Genomic DNA, 14,696 nt, shown 5'->3' with positions numbered 1-14,696 from the left:
GTCTTTTGTAGTTTTCGGAGTATAAGTTTTGCATTTCTTTTGTTAAATTTATTCCTATTTTATTCTTTTTGATGATATTGTAAGTGGAATGTTTTTAATTTCATTTTCAGATTGCTCATTGCAAGAGTATATAGAAACACAATTGATTTTTATATATTAATCTTATATCCTGCAACCTTGCTGAACTCATTTGTTAGTTCTAATAGTTTTTTAGTGAATTTCCTAGGATTTTCTTTATGCATAATCATGTCATCTGCAAATAGAGGTAGTTTTACTCATTTTCCAATGTAGATCTCTTCTTTTTGTTTATTCATTTACTTGCCCAGTTGCCTTGGCTAGATCCTCCAGCACAGTATTGAATAGAAGTGGTGAGAGTGACATCCTTGTCTTGTTCAGGATCATAGGGGGAAAGCCCTCATTCTTTGACCATTAAGTATGATGGTAACTTTCTTTTTTTTCAGATGACCTTTGTCAGGTTGGGGAAATTCCCTTTTACTCCTAATTTTTTAAAAATCATTTTCATAATGAAAGGGTTTGGGACTTTGTCACATGTTCTTTCTGTCATCTATAGAGATGATTATGTGATTTTTGTTTCTTATTCTATTGATATAATGTATTATATTACATTAATTGATTTTCAAATGTTAAACTACCCTTGAATTTCTGGAATAAATTATATTGTACCTGGTCATGGTGTCTAATTCTTTTTATATGTTGCACTATTCAATTTGCCATTATTTTGTTGAGGATTTTTACATCCATATTTATAAGAGATACTGGTTTACAGCTTACTTTTCTTATGATGTCTTTGTCTGACTTTGGTATCATGGTAATTCTGTTCTCATAAAATGAGTGGGGAAGTGTTCACTCTCACTTCTATTTTTTGGAGAATTTGTGAAAAATTGGGCTTAGGCTTTACTCTGTGGGTAATTTTTAAAAATTACTAATTCAATCACTTCACTTTTTAAAGGTCGATTCAAGTTATCTATTTCTTCTTGAGGCTGTTTTGGTAGTTTATTTCTCTTGAGGAATGTGACCATTTCATGTAAGTTATCTAATTTTGATATACATTTATAATGTCACCTTTATTTCTGATTCTAGTTATTGGAGATTTCTCTAGTTTTGTTTCTCAGTCAGTCTAAGGGTTTGTGAATTTTGTTGATCTTTCTGAAGAACCAGGTTTTAATTTCTTTTTTGTTTTGTTTTGTTTTGCTATTCCCTATCTTACTAACTTTCACCCTGATATTTTATTTATTTATTTATTTATTTGTTGTTGTTCTATTACTGTTATCCCATTTTCCCCCCACTGCTCTCCCATGCGCTGCCCACCCTATCCCCTCTCTCACAGTCAATGGGCATTGTTGTCCATTTTCATGGGTCATTTATACTATTTCCTTGTCCACCCTGATAATTATTATTTCTCTCCTTGTTTTAGGTTTAGTTGCTCTTCTTTTTCTAGTATCTTAAGGTGGAAAGTTAGATTATTGATTTGAGATATTTTTTTCTTTCTTGATATAATCATTTACCACTATAAATTGCCCTCTAAGCACTGCTTTTGTTACATTGCAAAGTTTTGGTATGGTCTTCATTTTCATCTATCTCAATGTATTTTCTGATTTTCCTTTTGATGCCTTCTTCGACCCATTGGCTACTTAGGTATGTTAATTTCCATATTTTTGTGAGTTATCACATACCCCTCCCCCGCTGATTTCTTATTTCATTCTGTTGTATATTATTTCTATCCTTTTTATTTTATTTAAGCTTGTTTTATGGCCTAACAAGTTTATCCTGGAGAATGTTCACATGTGCACTTGAGAAAAATGTATATTCTTTCCTTTTGGGATGGAGTGCTCTATAGATGTTTTTCAGGTTTATTTGATTTATAGTGTTATTCAAATATTTCCTTTGTCGATCTGTCCATTAGGGGTTCTATCCTAGTTGTTCAGTCATTTATGAAAGTAAATTATAGAAGTCTGAAACTATTACTGTTGAATTCTCTTTTTATTCCTTCATTCCTGTCAGTTTTTGCTTAATGTATTTTGGTGGCCTTATATCGTCGTCGTCGGCAGCCGTCCGTCTCGAGAGACGATGGTGTAGCTTCTTAAGAGTCTATCTGCACCGCCGAGAATGGCTGTGCAGTCCAACTCGGGAGTGACACGGTATCTGTCTCCTCCCGTGTTGAATCGACATCTTACGATGACGCTGGAGTGTCCTCTCCAGTGAAGCTGAAGCTACAGAGCCTGGGTAGGGTGATATGGAGGGTCTGCTGTTGCCCATGCAGCAGACCCCCCCTCTCTTCGCAGCTGAAGGGTCCAAGGGAAAGACGGAGTCAATACAGCTTGGCTTCAGGTGCGCCGCAGGAGTTGCCGGTGTTGACTACAACATCAAACCGCCTTAGGGACTCCGGCTCCGGATTTTCTGTCGGGGTTTACTCCCTTAGCCTTTCCCCTGAAGAGGTATGCCGCAAGGCAGCGGAGGTTTTTTGGAGTCAGAGTTTTCCTTCTCTGATGTGCCCTGACTGGAAGATTGAACCAGCGACACTTAGCTCGCAGGCCGACGCTCAATCCACTGAGCCAAACCAGCCAGGGCTGGTGGCCTTATATATGTTTATAATTATTATATACATAATACTCTTATCATAAAATATTCTTTTTTATCTCTAATATTTTTGTTTTAAAGTCCATTTTATCTGACACTAGTATAGCTTTTTTGTGTTGCTGTTTGCATGGTTCTTCCATCCTTTAACTTTCAGTTGGTCCATATCTTCCAATAAAAAGTATATCTCTTTCAATGGCAGATAGTAAATATTGTTTTCTTGTTAGTCTGATAATTTCTGCCTTTTGACTGGATCAGTAAGTCCATTCACATTTAATGATATTATTGATGTAGTTGAACTTATGTCTGCCTTTTCACTTTCTGTTTTATGTTTCATGCCTTTTTATTTCTACTTTAGTACTTTCTTTTGCATTAAGTGAATCTTTTCTAATGTAGCACTTTAATTTCTTTAATGATTTGTATATTTTTGAGGGTTTCCCATATACATCTTAACTTACCAGATAAACTTTAGATTTATACTAGCTTAATTCCAGTGACATATGGAATTTTTAATTTTTAAATAGTTATACTGTTTCAAATAAAACTTGATTACTTTTTTTCTGACAATACTATATTGCTAAAACTAGTGTCTTTGGATTGGTTCAAAGATTTTAAGTTGAACTTTTCAGTTTTTCATATACCTGATTGTTAGTTAAATAGCTAGCATATTACAAGTAGAAGTTTTAAATGTAGTAAAAACAATTAATTCAGAAGTTACTTCTTTGAAATTTTCCTGAACAATATTAGATTCTTTTTCTTTTCTTTTTTTAAAATCCTTTTTAAAAAAATATTTTATTTATTTTAGAGAGAGGGGAAGAGATGGAGAAAGAGAGGGAGAGAAACATGAATGTGTGGTTCCCTTTTGCGTGCCCCCTCCGGAAACCTGGCCCACAACCCAGGCATGTACCCTGACTGGGAATCAAACTAGTGATCCTATGGTTTGCAGACTGGCGCTCAGTCCAATGTGCCAAACCAGCCTGGGCTAAGGTTCTTTTTCCTTTCCTTTTCTTTTTTAGAGCGAGGGGAAAGGAGAAAGAGAGGGAGGGAAACATCACTGTGTGGTTGCCTGTCACTTGCGCCCCCAACTAGGGGACCTGATGTGCAACCTAGTAATGTGCCCTGACTGGGAATCAAACCAGCGATACTTAGCTTGCAGGCTGACGCTCAATCCATTGAGCCACAGCAGCCAGGGGTTAGGTTCTTTTTCAAAGACATTTTCAGAATTAACTGGAGTCTTTCTGAAATGTTTTCACATGGTATGTTTTTCTTCTAAAATATGTATTAGTGAAATTGCAATCATTTGGGACTTTACTTAATCATTGAAAAATGCTAGTTTTTGAGTTGTTAACTGTATATGTAAAACTTGATGGCAGGATACTGTTGTGATCTCCTGTCTGACTTGATAACTATAGGACTGCAGCAAGCTGATTTTACTGGGTTTCATTTGCCTCTTAAAATTAGGAGTTATGTGAGCTGACCTGCCTAGAGTTATGGATCTGCATTAGATTATCTCTTATGAACTTTTAATAGACTTCTACCTATTTATAAACTCTTCTTAGTTATTTTACACATTTTTAGGAGCTTTGAAATAAGTAATTTTGTTTATTAATGTTGTATTAACTTACTTTAATTAAATTTAAGGTGTTAACACTATGCTATTGGGCTTTTATCTATGTCATTCATGTTCATTCTCTTTCATAATGACATGCTTTCTTGAGTGGGAGAGAAATAGGTGGATGTATATAGATAGGTGGCTGAGAATTTAAAATATTCCCAGATATGCTTACAGGAATGTTGTATATATAAATGTCTTACTTCTGCAGAAAAATTAAAAAGTGAATATTATATAATATTGTTAAAACCGAAAGTGTCCATGGCATGAAAATATCACAGGTGAAGAATGACCGTTACTTATCAAATCTTGTAAGGGAATAATTTTAATACCATTAAAGAATAGTGCTAGGAAGTTTGTTTAAAATAGTGTCTTATAAATTAAGGGTGAGATCTGGAAGTCATGTTTTTATGAATTTCAGTATCAGTAATTTTTTCCCCAATGTCTCTTAAAAAGGATTACAATCATTAAGCAGAAAGTAGGAGCAAGAGTTACACTTCCAGTTCTGGAGAGTAATGAACAAGCATAACAAATAAAGAGAGAGAAAGACATTGTGCTCCATTAGTGACTATTGAGAAAGGATCAAGGGGACAGAGGAATTTGGCTTAACAGAACAGTTTGGGGGAAACCAGAGAGAAAAGCACAACTAAAAGATAAGGAGTAGAGCCCTACCTATACCCTTTCACAAAAATTACCAACTTAAGGCTTAAAGGATAACCAGAAGATACTTAATTCATTGCTTATTTAATTGAATTAAAAGGTAAGCCATATTTTGTGTTGGTTACATGTTCACCTTGGAAAAAAAATGAGCCTTTCACAGTCAGAGGAGAATACTAGAACCAAGAGCATCTCCAGACTTCTTGTACACTAGGGAAAAAAAGACGACCCTTTTTTGAGCATCAAGAAGGGGCCACATTTTTTGAATAAAGGTCAGTCAAAATTAAATGATGGAGGTTTGAAAAAACATTTCAGCTTTGTCTCATCAACAAAATATGACTTCAATCTGAAAATGGATTATTTTTCTTTAATTTACACACCTAAAACTCTGGTTACAGTACTTAAAAGTTTTACTGAGGATTCTCCATTTTCAAACCGTTTATTGTCAACATCAAAATTTTGCTACCAAAGATATATTTGTGCCTCATATTGTTTTCTGTTTCCCACTGGAATTAAGAAGTAAGCTACTGCTTGTTCTAACTTTTGAAATCTTGTAAGAGCTAGGCAATGTATGGTTTTAAAAAGAACCTGGAAAGCTTATGTTATAGGAAGTATATTTGAATTACTTTTGGCAACTAGCAGTAATTTAGGGTAAGTCACTTAACTTACACAGACTCAATTTCTGTAAGTGTAAAATAGTGTCTCGACCTAAAATTTAGATCTATATGAGGTCTTTTCCAAATCGAATCTTCTTAACTGATTGAAGCTAATAATTCCACTTACATTCCGAATCAGAATACCATTGCTGCAGAGTCCCATCTGGGTCGCCAAATTGATACAGAGTCCCTGGGCTGTTCCATTTGAAAACAAACCCACGGGCTCTTTAGTTAGGGGTCCGATTGTGCACCGCCAGAATTACAACTCTGAATATTATAGTTGAGTGAAAAGAAAAATTGTTTATTTAACAGTTACACATATCCTTGCCTCCCCTCTACCAAACCTAGCCAGTTTTAGGGAGGTCAGAAACACTGTTTCCCTACTTCCTAGGCACAGTTCAGCTTTACCAGCAGCTGCCAATCACTCAATCTGATTGGGGAGGTCCTTTCTGTGCTGTGGTACCCTCCAGCTCTCAATGCAGGACCACCTGGATTTTCAGCCTCCTTGCAAACTGTCTTCTTTCTGTAAACCACGTGGATCTCTTCTCCTTCTCCAGAGCACCTCTGCGAACACCCACCAGCGAGGGAGACAGTCCCAGAGCGTGCCCCTCCTAAAGTGTTTGCAGCTGCTTATATATCCCTGACTGCGTCCTCTGATGTAGTGGGTGTTGCCAATAGTTCTGACCATTCACAGAACCCCACGTAGGCTCTGTGTGCTTTCCATACCATCACCTGGTTCAAGACTCCTCCCATCCACCTGAGGCCTTGGAAGCATCCAAGCAATTTTACATAATGAAAGACACCAGCCATCAGCCTCAGGCATGTGGAGGCATTCTGAAAGCTGCTTCCTTCTCCCCATCCCCCAGCCTCAAACTCCAGGGATTTTTGGACTCCTCTGTTTCTGTAACATCATCACTCCTTGGTTTAAAAATAATTGTTTCAAATGAGAATCACATTAAAATGAAACATGACTATTGTTTGGCCTAGTATTTTCCAGAGTCCCTCATGAGTACACTGTTCATATTCTTTACCTTGTTTCTCTAACTTTTCCTCAATTTTTATTGGTGGATATGTAACTTGGTACCATCAAGGGAGCATAGGTAAATTTATAAACTTAAATGTTACAGAATGAAAATGTGGAAAGTACTGGCTTAGAATAGAACTTAAAAAAAGGGCACTGATAGTTATTTTTAATGTTTTTTCCAATAAATGTATCTTTGCCAGAGGAAGGAAAAAGTTAATTCTTTCCAAGTTTAATAGGCCAGAGGAAACCAATTTTGTGGGGTTCTTATCTAGCCTATGTCCTTCTCATTCTTTATATAAGGTCACATGCTAGTTTTCATGACTAATTTTAAAGATTTGTAAGTTAATATTCAGTTTGATTACCAGAATTATAAGAGATGAGTTTCAAATTGCATTTAGGATTATTGTGGAATTAACCTTAGAGGAATGATAATTTACAATGCCTTGATGAGGAGTTGACTGCTATGGTGGAACTTAAATGCCAATGAATTCACAATGACTAATTGAGGGATATGGGGCATCATAACATTTACTTAAAGTGTTTAAAATATCAAAAGTTTAATCAATCATATTGGTATGTGCAAATTTTAAATCATCTGCTTGTCATGCACTCTTGTTTAGTGGGCTGAAGGATGAAGTGTGAGGACTTTATTCTTGCTCTGTACAAGTTTGGAGAGAGATTCTAACAGAATGGACTGAGCTGGTCTGAGGCCTGGATTTCAGTCCCACCTCTTTCATTTACTAGTTCTGTATTTTGTAATTTGTAAGATAGGGGTAATAATACCTGACCTTCAAGCCGTGTAACTGAGAAAAGCACTTTGGAAGTATAAAATATCACTATAAAATTATAAGGTATTATAATTGTGGGCAATGACTATTTAGGTTATGACACTGAAAAAATATGCTGTTCTATTTTTTCCTTTTTGGTGCACTTTTCTAGGTGAATGTGCCTCTTAGGAGCAATTGTCTGGGAGTGTCTGGGATAAGCTTGGGCTGCATAGGCAGATTGTGTTCCCTGAAGGCCGTGCTCCCTGAAAGACTCAGAGCAGCTCAGCCAGCATGTCCAGAATATGAAGCATGAAGTACGTTTATTCTGCAAAAATGACAAGTAAATATAAAAAAAAATATTAAGGATTCCATTATTTTAAATAACTACAACAAAATCAATGAAAACTAAAATCATGGTAACGCATGCCACCATTTTTCATAGATCTCATAGCACTTTGAAAAGGATATTTAAATGTTGACTTGAATTGTTCAGACATTTAACTATATAGAACAATTATTAAAAGTGGTGATGCCACAGAATAAAAAAATAGAATCAATGACAGAAATTGGGACAAAATATACTGTACATAAAGATACCTGAACCTTTTAATTGAAAATGAGAAAATGGAAAGGTGCCAAGTTATTCCACAGTAGTACATGAACCCCCTGAAAAATACATCCATTTCTGATAGACTTTGAGTTGTTAGTAGTCATGTTCTAAGAGTCCTGTAATGATGGATGGTGCAATTTATTAAAATTTCAAAGTTATGATAATCATACAAAGATTACTAGAATTATGCTGTCTTTGTAAAAAAGGAACATCAAGTGTTCAGGTTATATAATAATTAGATTTTTAACAGAAGACAGCTATAATTTTTAAGATTCACCTTTTATTTTTTTCTGCATGCAGAAGGAATATCAAATAATACTCTATTTGTCATCTTGCCTCAACTTAATGCCATGTAAACTCACAAAGGCAAGAAATTTACTTAGTAAAGAAAAAAATTCTGCTGTGAATTGTTTTAAAGAATAAAGGATTTCTTTTTTTTCTAAGTGATAATTTTTTTCTTTTTCAATTATCATTGACATTCAATGTTATATTAGTTTCATGTGTACAAAGTAGTGATTAGACATTCATATAACTTGTGAAGTGCTCATCCCAGTAAGTGAGAGTTTTTAAAAATATAAATACATTTTGGGAAGAAAAATACTATGGCACTAAATCATAGGCAGGTTGTATACATTAGAAGGGCTTTCATGAATTTGTATTTAGGAGAAAACCCCCCACCGCATTTTAAAGTTAAGGTTTAGATTTGTTTCTTCACTTCCATTCCCTTCCTTCTTCCCTTCATTGCTATTTTTACTTGGAGACTTATTTGCTGCCCTATGCCAGTAGTACCAAGTGACTGTCTCATGGATATGTCAGTCAATTAATTCATCGAACTTGTATTTTGAGGGGTAAGGACAAAGATGTAATTGATATTTGGCTGTAGTTATCAGTGCAACATGGTAGCAATATCCCATGAGGCCAGAAGATGGTGTTGTTGTCCATAGAAGCAGACTGGAAACTATTTTAAAGTCCTCTATTTTCAAAGTTCACACAGGATCTAACATTTTAAAATAGCAATTTGGGGGAATGTTTTTCTATGTTTTTAATCAAAAGGTTTTATAGATCTATTCTAGATCTATCATTCCTATCTATAACACATAAGGAATTAGACCTTTTCTTCTCAGGGCTTTGGCAGTCATAGTGCATTTTTATAGATAGGATTATGAATCCATAACTAAGTGATATTACTTTAAGGGGTTGTTTTGTATCTCTTGCAGTGAAATTATAATAAGTTGCTCAGTGAGAAGCCTTTTTCTCCCTTTTTCAGTTTCTTGCCCTTCTTTTATACCTTTTTTTTTCTTTTTTTCTCCCCACTCTTGCTGTACGTATTATGGCATCTTAAGCATGAATAATACACCATTGTAATTTCTACTGCAAGATGCAATTGTTGAATGTACAATATCTAGTATTGAACATAAAATTGCCTTTAAAAGATTTATTGGTACTCAACTATGAATAAATTTACTTGGGTGATGCTTTCAACTCTGTAGGTTCTCACTCTAGCCTCAGAGTGGACTGTTGCCAATTAAATTCATTTACCAACGAATGGTTGTCTTACCTAAGAAGTATATGTTTTATTGCATACTTAGGAAGTTCAGCAAGGCTGGAGAGTATTTTTCATATTATGGCTAATTGCCCTTAGTTCAATTTCGCCACTGTGATATCACTTCCACATCGCATGAACAGACTGGGTTAACTGGTCTGTGATGACTGTGGTCATCGCACATTATTATGTTAATGAGTTGTACAAACATTACAAAATGAATCTGGAAGGAGGCCGATACTGACGTTTGCAAATTATTTACAACATGTTTATATCCCAAGGAGAAGTCAGTAAGCAAAACCCATAAATAACCCTGACCTTCTGGAGCTTACATTGAAGTTGGGAGTGGAGAAAGAGGTGTTCAATAAACAAGGCATGGAAGTTAATTATATTGTTTGTTGCTGGTGATAGCTACCGAAAAGGAGCAGAGTACAGGGATGAGGGCGGTGAGGCCCCGGCTGGGCTGTACCGAGTTGGCCGGTCAGAAGCAATCTCCTCAAGAATTGAGGGAAGCGCTCGGGGCCGGCACCCAGCCGGAGGCCCCGGGCAGGTCCTGCGGTTGGCCTGGGTAGCTCCAGGTCGGGCGGTTTAACAAACCTTTATTTTCTTAGGAAATCACTCCAGGCTGGGTTTGAGTCCTTAATTACACTTTCAGCACACCAGCCCCGAGGGGAGTCAGGGCTATATACGTCCCCGCTCTGCTGGGGCAGTGACGGGTGGATGCAATCAGGGCCGTGATGCGGCGTCTGCCGGAGCCCCTGACTGCGAGCACCGCTGGAGGAGAGGCTCCGCGACCCCGGCGAAGAGCGCGCTGCGGACGCAGGGAGAGGCCGGTGGACGCCATCGCGGTGGCCTGGTCTGGACAGCTCTCGAGACCTCGCGGCCCTCCTCTCCCCACCAGCCCCCTAGGCCCTTGACTAGTTAGTTCCCAGCCTGGTCCTCCGCGGCGCGCGCGCCTGCGCGCGCGGCCGGGTGGGGCGGGGCGGTTCCGGGGATGAGGAGGCGGTGGCGGTGGCGCGCCAATACGATGCTCTGGAGCTGAAGAGACGCCGGCACACAGCGCCACAGCGGAGGGCAGCGCCGACCCGCGGGATGGCTCAGCCAGCCGGCCCGGCGGGCGGCGGGGAACCGTGGGCGGAGGCGGCGGGCGGTGAGGGGCTGCCGGTGTCCGGAGAGGCCGCAGGTGCAGCTGGGGGCTTGCAGGACGTGCTGAGCCTGGAGGAGATCCTGCGGCTCTACAACCAGCCCATCAACGAGGAGCAGGCGTGGGCCGTGTGCTACCAGTGCTGTTGCTCTCTGCGCACTGCGGTCGCCGGTAGCCGCCAGCCCTGCCGCCGTGTACGCTCGGCCGCTCAGATCCGCGTCTGGAGGGACGGCGCCGTCACCCTGGCGCCCGTGGCCGGCGACGCTGAAGAGCCGACAGTTGCTGCGGGTGAGGCAGCCGACCTGGGTCCTCTGGTCGACCCATGCAGCCGTCTCCTTTTCCCTTCGCAGTCCCGAGACGCTGCCCATCCGCCCCGTGACTCCCCATCTCCTATGGGAGGACCCCCGCCTCGGTTTCATTTTCTCTCGGGGTCCCCGAGTCCTGCCATTCTCCCCCAAACATCCCATCTCCCGCGGGAGGACCCTTGCCGCGGCCCTTTTTCCCCAGTTGCTCCAGGCCCTTCCGCCTAGGCTCTCCCCCCCCTCCCTTGGGAGACCCGGGCTTGGGGCCCGCGGGGGAGGGCGGTGCTTGCGCTGTGCCGGGAGTGAGCTCTAGGTCGGTCAGATAATAGGGTGGGGGCGGGCAGCGGCACAAAAGGGCTGTGAGGAGGGCGACCGAGTGGGTCTGGGCGGGCTTGGGCCTGTGCCCCCCTGCAAGGCCGCGGACCTGCGGAGGGTGCTGGTGATTGTACACAGGTTGTCAAAGGATAGCCGCCCGGCCTTCTTTGGGAAATGGTGTGGGTTGGGTCCCTTTGATAAGCTATATATGCCTTAGTTATTTACTTGTGGTTGTATTTGTGATGTGGTAGGTGCTAGAAAAGGTTCACGTGAGAACTTGTCAAGGTCAGTTAATTCTCGTGTCAGGAAAATTAAACCTTTTGGAATGAGTAGTCAACTAATAGTATTTTTAAAAAATTGGCAACAGTATTCTTTCGGTTTGGAAATATAAAGAAATCTGAGCCCTGAGGAGAATTATTCTCTCTTAGGGGATACTGATTTTTATAACACCTGAAAGTTATGAATTAACTACTATTTACCTGTATATTAAATTTTGTTGTGATGAAAAACTAGGCTTGTAAAGTGAAAAGTTGTCGGGATATCAGATAAATAAATAAAATAGATTTTAGATTATTGTCTAATGTAAGTTCTTCCAGATTATCACCTACACATGAACAGATAGTTGGGGCTTACTCACATATTTATTCATGATGAAGAGGGGGTTGATAGTAGTATATTCCTATCAGTTTTAATTAATTCAGTCTTTTGAGAGGCAACTCTTAGAAACAGAAAAATAATCCACCCTCACTTTTAGGAAGCTGATGGGAAGTGTCAAAATGCTTAAGGTGAAAGAAGTAATTCAGAACTAATTGGTAAAGTGATATTTAATGAGAAGGGCAAAGGGGGAAAAATTGGGACAACTGTAAAAGAATAAACAAGAATTTAAAAAAATAAAAAAAATAAAATTCTCATCTAAGTTGATTAAATAAGGAAGATTCAAGATTATGTTTTCAATTCTTTTAATTTCACCAGAACACTTATTAATTTATTTTTATTGTTAGGCAAACAAAGTTTATAATTTTTATTTATTTAAACCCAGTTTTTATGATTCTTTTGAAATTATTTTAAACATCTTTTAGTTTTTTGATGTATTTATTACCTTGAAACTTGGACCTTATGTTAGTGGGGAATACTTGAGATTATAATTTATTTACAATGTTTTGATATGATATGGAAAGAGAATTTATAAAATAGAACAAAGCTTTCTCTTAAGATCTAGTGTTTCAAGGGGGAAGTAGTGTTTGCAACCTGCTCTTAGATGCAGCATTGGTAGTGGTGATTTCAGGAAGGAACAAACCCAGTTTACATTGTGTCTTGAACTTAATCCCTGAAGAGAGTAGTTTAAATTATGTTTGTGGACTTATTAGTTTAGGTGTTAAAGACTATTGGGTTCCAGTGTTAGTTTTGTTTTTGTTTTTTAAAATCAGAACCTTATATTGAATTTTTTTCATCATTAATATGAATGATAACATACTGACATCAATGTAATATACTATCTTTTTTTATTTTTTTATTTTTTTTTAAATATATTTTATTGATTGTGCTGTTACAGTAGTTCCAATTTTTTCCCCTTTACTCCCCTCCACCCAGTATCTCCCTCCCCCAGCATCCCCCCCCAAGTCCATACCCATGGTTCGTAAAAAATAACTATCCCTCCCTCTCAGATATTAAGACCCTTTGTAATCTTGTAAAGGACAATGGGCGAAGGTCTCAAGCTCCTCTAGCTGCTTCAAGCTGGACATGGTCGTCGTCCTACCTACCCTTGGGTCCAGAAATCCCTAATAAGAGTGGGGGTGTGGAGGGGAGGGTGGCCTTCCCACATGGGGAAGGATCATGCAGACTCCAGGTCAGTTGGCTGTCTCCGGACAACGGCGTGCTTGGTTTAGCAGGCTGGCATCCTTGTTGTGTTCTGGGGGCAACAGATTTGGCAAAAAGGGTTAAAAAGCATCATTCAATCCATAACTACTAGGTGGCAAAAGGCAGGGATTAATTTTTCAATGTTCCACATTAGGAGAAAAAAAAAAAAAAAAAAAAAGGGCTTCTTTGGAGGAAGGTGTGCTAGGCACATCTCTCCTGTCCAAAACCCTTTTGCCCATTTTATTTAGTTTGGGCTGAGGGAAATAGTTTATGTTCCCCCCCTCTCAGACCTCTGGGCCCTTTCTGTCCAAGCCATTAGGATAGAAAAGAGAATTCAGTTTTAAAGTGAAGCCCACAGACCACCCCATTCTTCACCAACTCAGCCATTTAGTTCAGCCAAACTGTTGAGTCTCCGGAGGCAGCGCTGCAGAGAGGATTAAGTGAGGCTTATGCGTACAGACAATCACTCAGGTAATGCGGTCATAGGCTTATGCCCTTTGAAAACAGAAAACACATGTTAATTTATGTAACATAACCAACAAAAAAGTCTCTAAATCTGTAAGACTGTCTTATTGGGAAGACATCCAGTTGCAAGGCACTTGACATTCTACTTGCCTGCAACTTGAATCTCTTTGGTGATATCACAGATATGGTTTAATTTTCAAGTGAAACCATTTTTTAAATGAGAAGAAACTTTGAAGACGGTTAGCTGCCCTACTTTACAGTCTGCCACTGATCATTGTGATTTTCCTTGAATACTGATTTTTCTCCCTAAGATTACTCTCCTTGTCTTTAAAGGGACTACATTAAGTCCATTTTTAATTTATCCTGTTCATTTGCATAAGCATAACAAGAGCAGCAAATGATCACTTATGATCTTTAGTTCTGTTTTGCTGGAACTTACCCAAGGAACATTTAGGGTGGCCCTCAGTCTGCTCTTCAGTGCACAGAAGCTGGGCCACATACCTGGCATTCATCCTTGCCTGTACACACCTGTCCTTTCCAAGTCTTTCTGGTTTTCCATTGTGCCTTAAGGTCCCTTCTAGCCATCTTTCAGGAAAACAACCTTCGTTCCTTCCCTGGAGAGATTGCTGTGGACCGCACAACCAACCATGGCAGCAGGCCTTTTATTTCGTGGGCTTTTATTACCTTTGAAAGTCATTCCCAGTTCCTTAGGGCTTTTTGGTAACAACATGAGCCCAAGCATGTCTCCTTTAGGCTTGACATTCCAGTCAAAGGCTTGTTCAGAAAAAGGAACCTCTATTAACAACTGGTCTTATTAGGTCTATGCAAAGAAACTTAAGTCATTACTTACTTGTTTAGAATGCCAAACTCTGGAGAGATCAAATAGGGAGAAAAATATACAACGTGAAGGAAAATCTTTGTCCTAATATTCACTGAACTGGCATTTCCATTCTTCATATTTTCATTTTCCCCCACTAAAAAAAATTTTTTTGTTTGTTTTTCCATTACAGTTGTCTCTCTTTTTTTTTTTTTTTCCCCCTCTTGCTTCCCTGTATCCTGCCCCTCCCTTCCCCCACATTCAGTCCCCACTCAGTTGCCCATGTCTGTGGGTCATTTATACATGTTCTTTGATTTTACACTTCCCCTTCT

The 14,696-nt window shown here is 39.1% G+C and overlaps 1 protein-coding gene across 2 annotated transcripts in view; it reads left to right on the top strand.

Moving 5' to 3' along the window:
* The first annotated feature begins 10,472 nt into the window (after positions 1–10,472).
* SPIRE1 (spire type actin nucleation factor 1) overlaps positions 10,473–14,696 on the top strand; it is a 326,738-nt gene continuing 322,514 nt past the window's right edge. For both annotated transcript variants that reach the window (XM_090285845.1, XM_090285844.1), the window contains exon 1: positions 10,473–10,896. In XM_090285845.1, coding sequence (XP_090141971.1) covers positions 10,557–10,896 — 340 coding nt within the window. In that variant the 5' untranslated portion in view covers positions 10,473–10,556. The remainder of the gene's footprint in view (positions 10,897–14,696) is intronic.

Source organism: Furipterus horrens, unplaced genomic scaffold (assembly GCF_987537825.1).
Source record: "Furipterus horrens unplaced genomic scaffold, mFurHor1.1.pri manual_scaffold_8, whole genome shotgun sequence".
In the NCBI taxonomy this organism is placed as follows: Eukaryota; Metazoa; Chordata; class Mammalia; order Chiroptera; family Furipteridae; genus Furipterus; species Furipterus horrens.
This window is presented reverse-complemented; position numbering and strand designations above follow the sequence as displayed.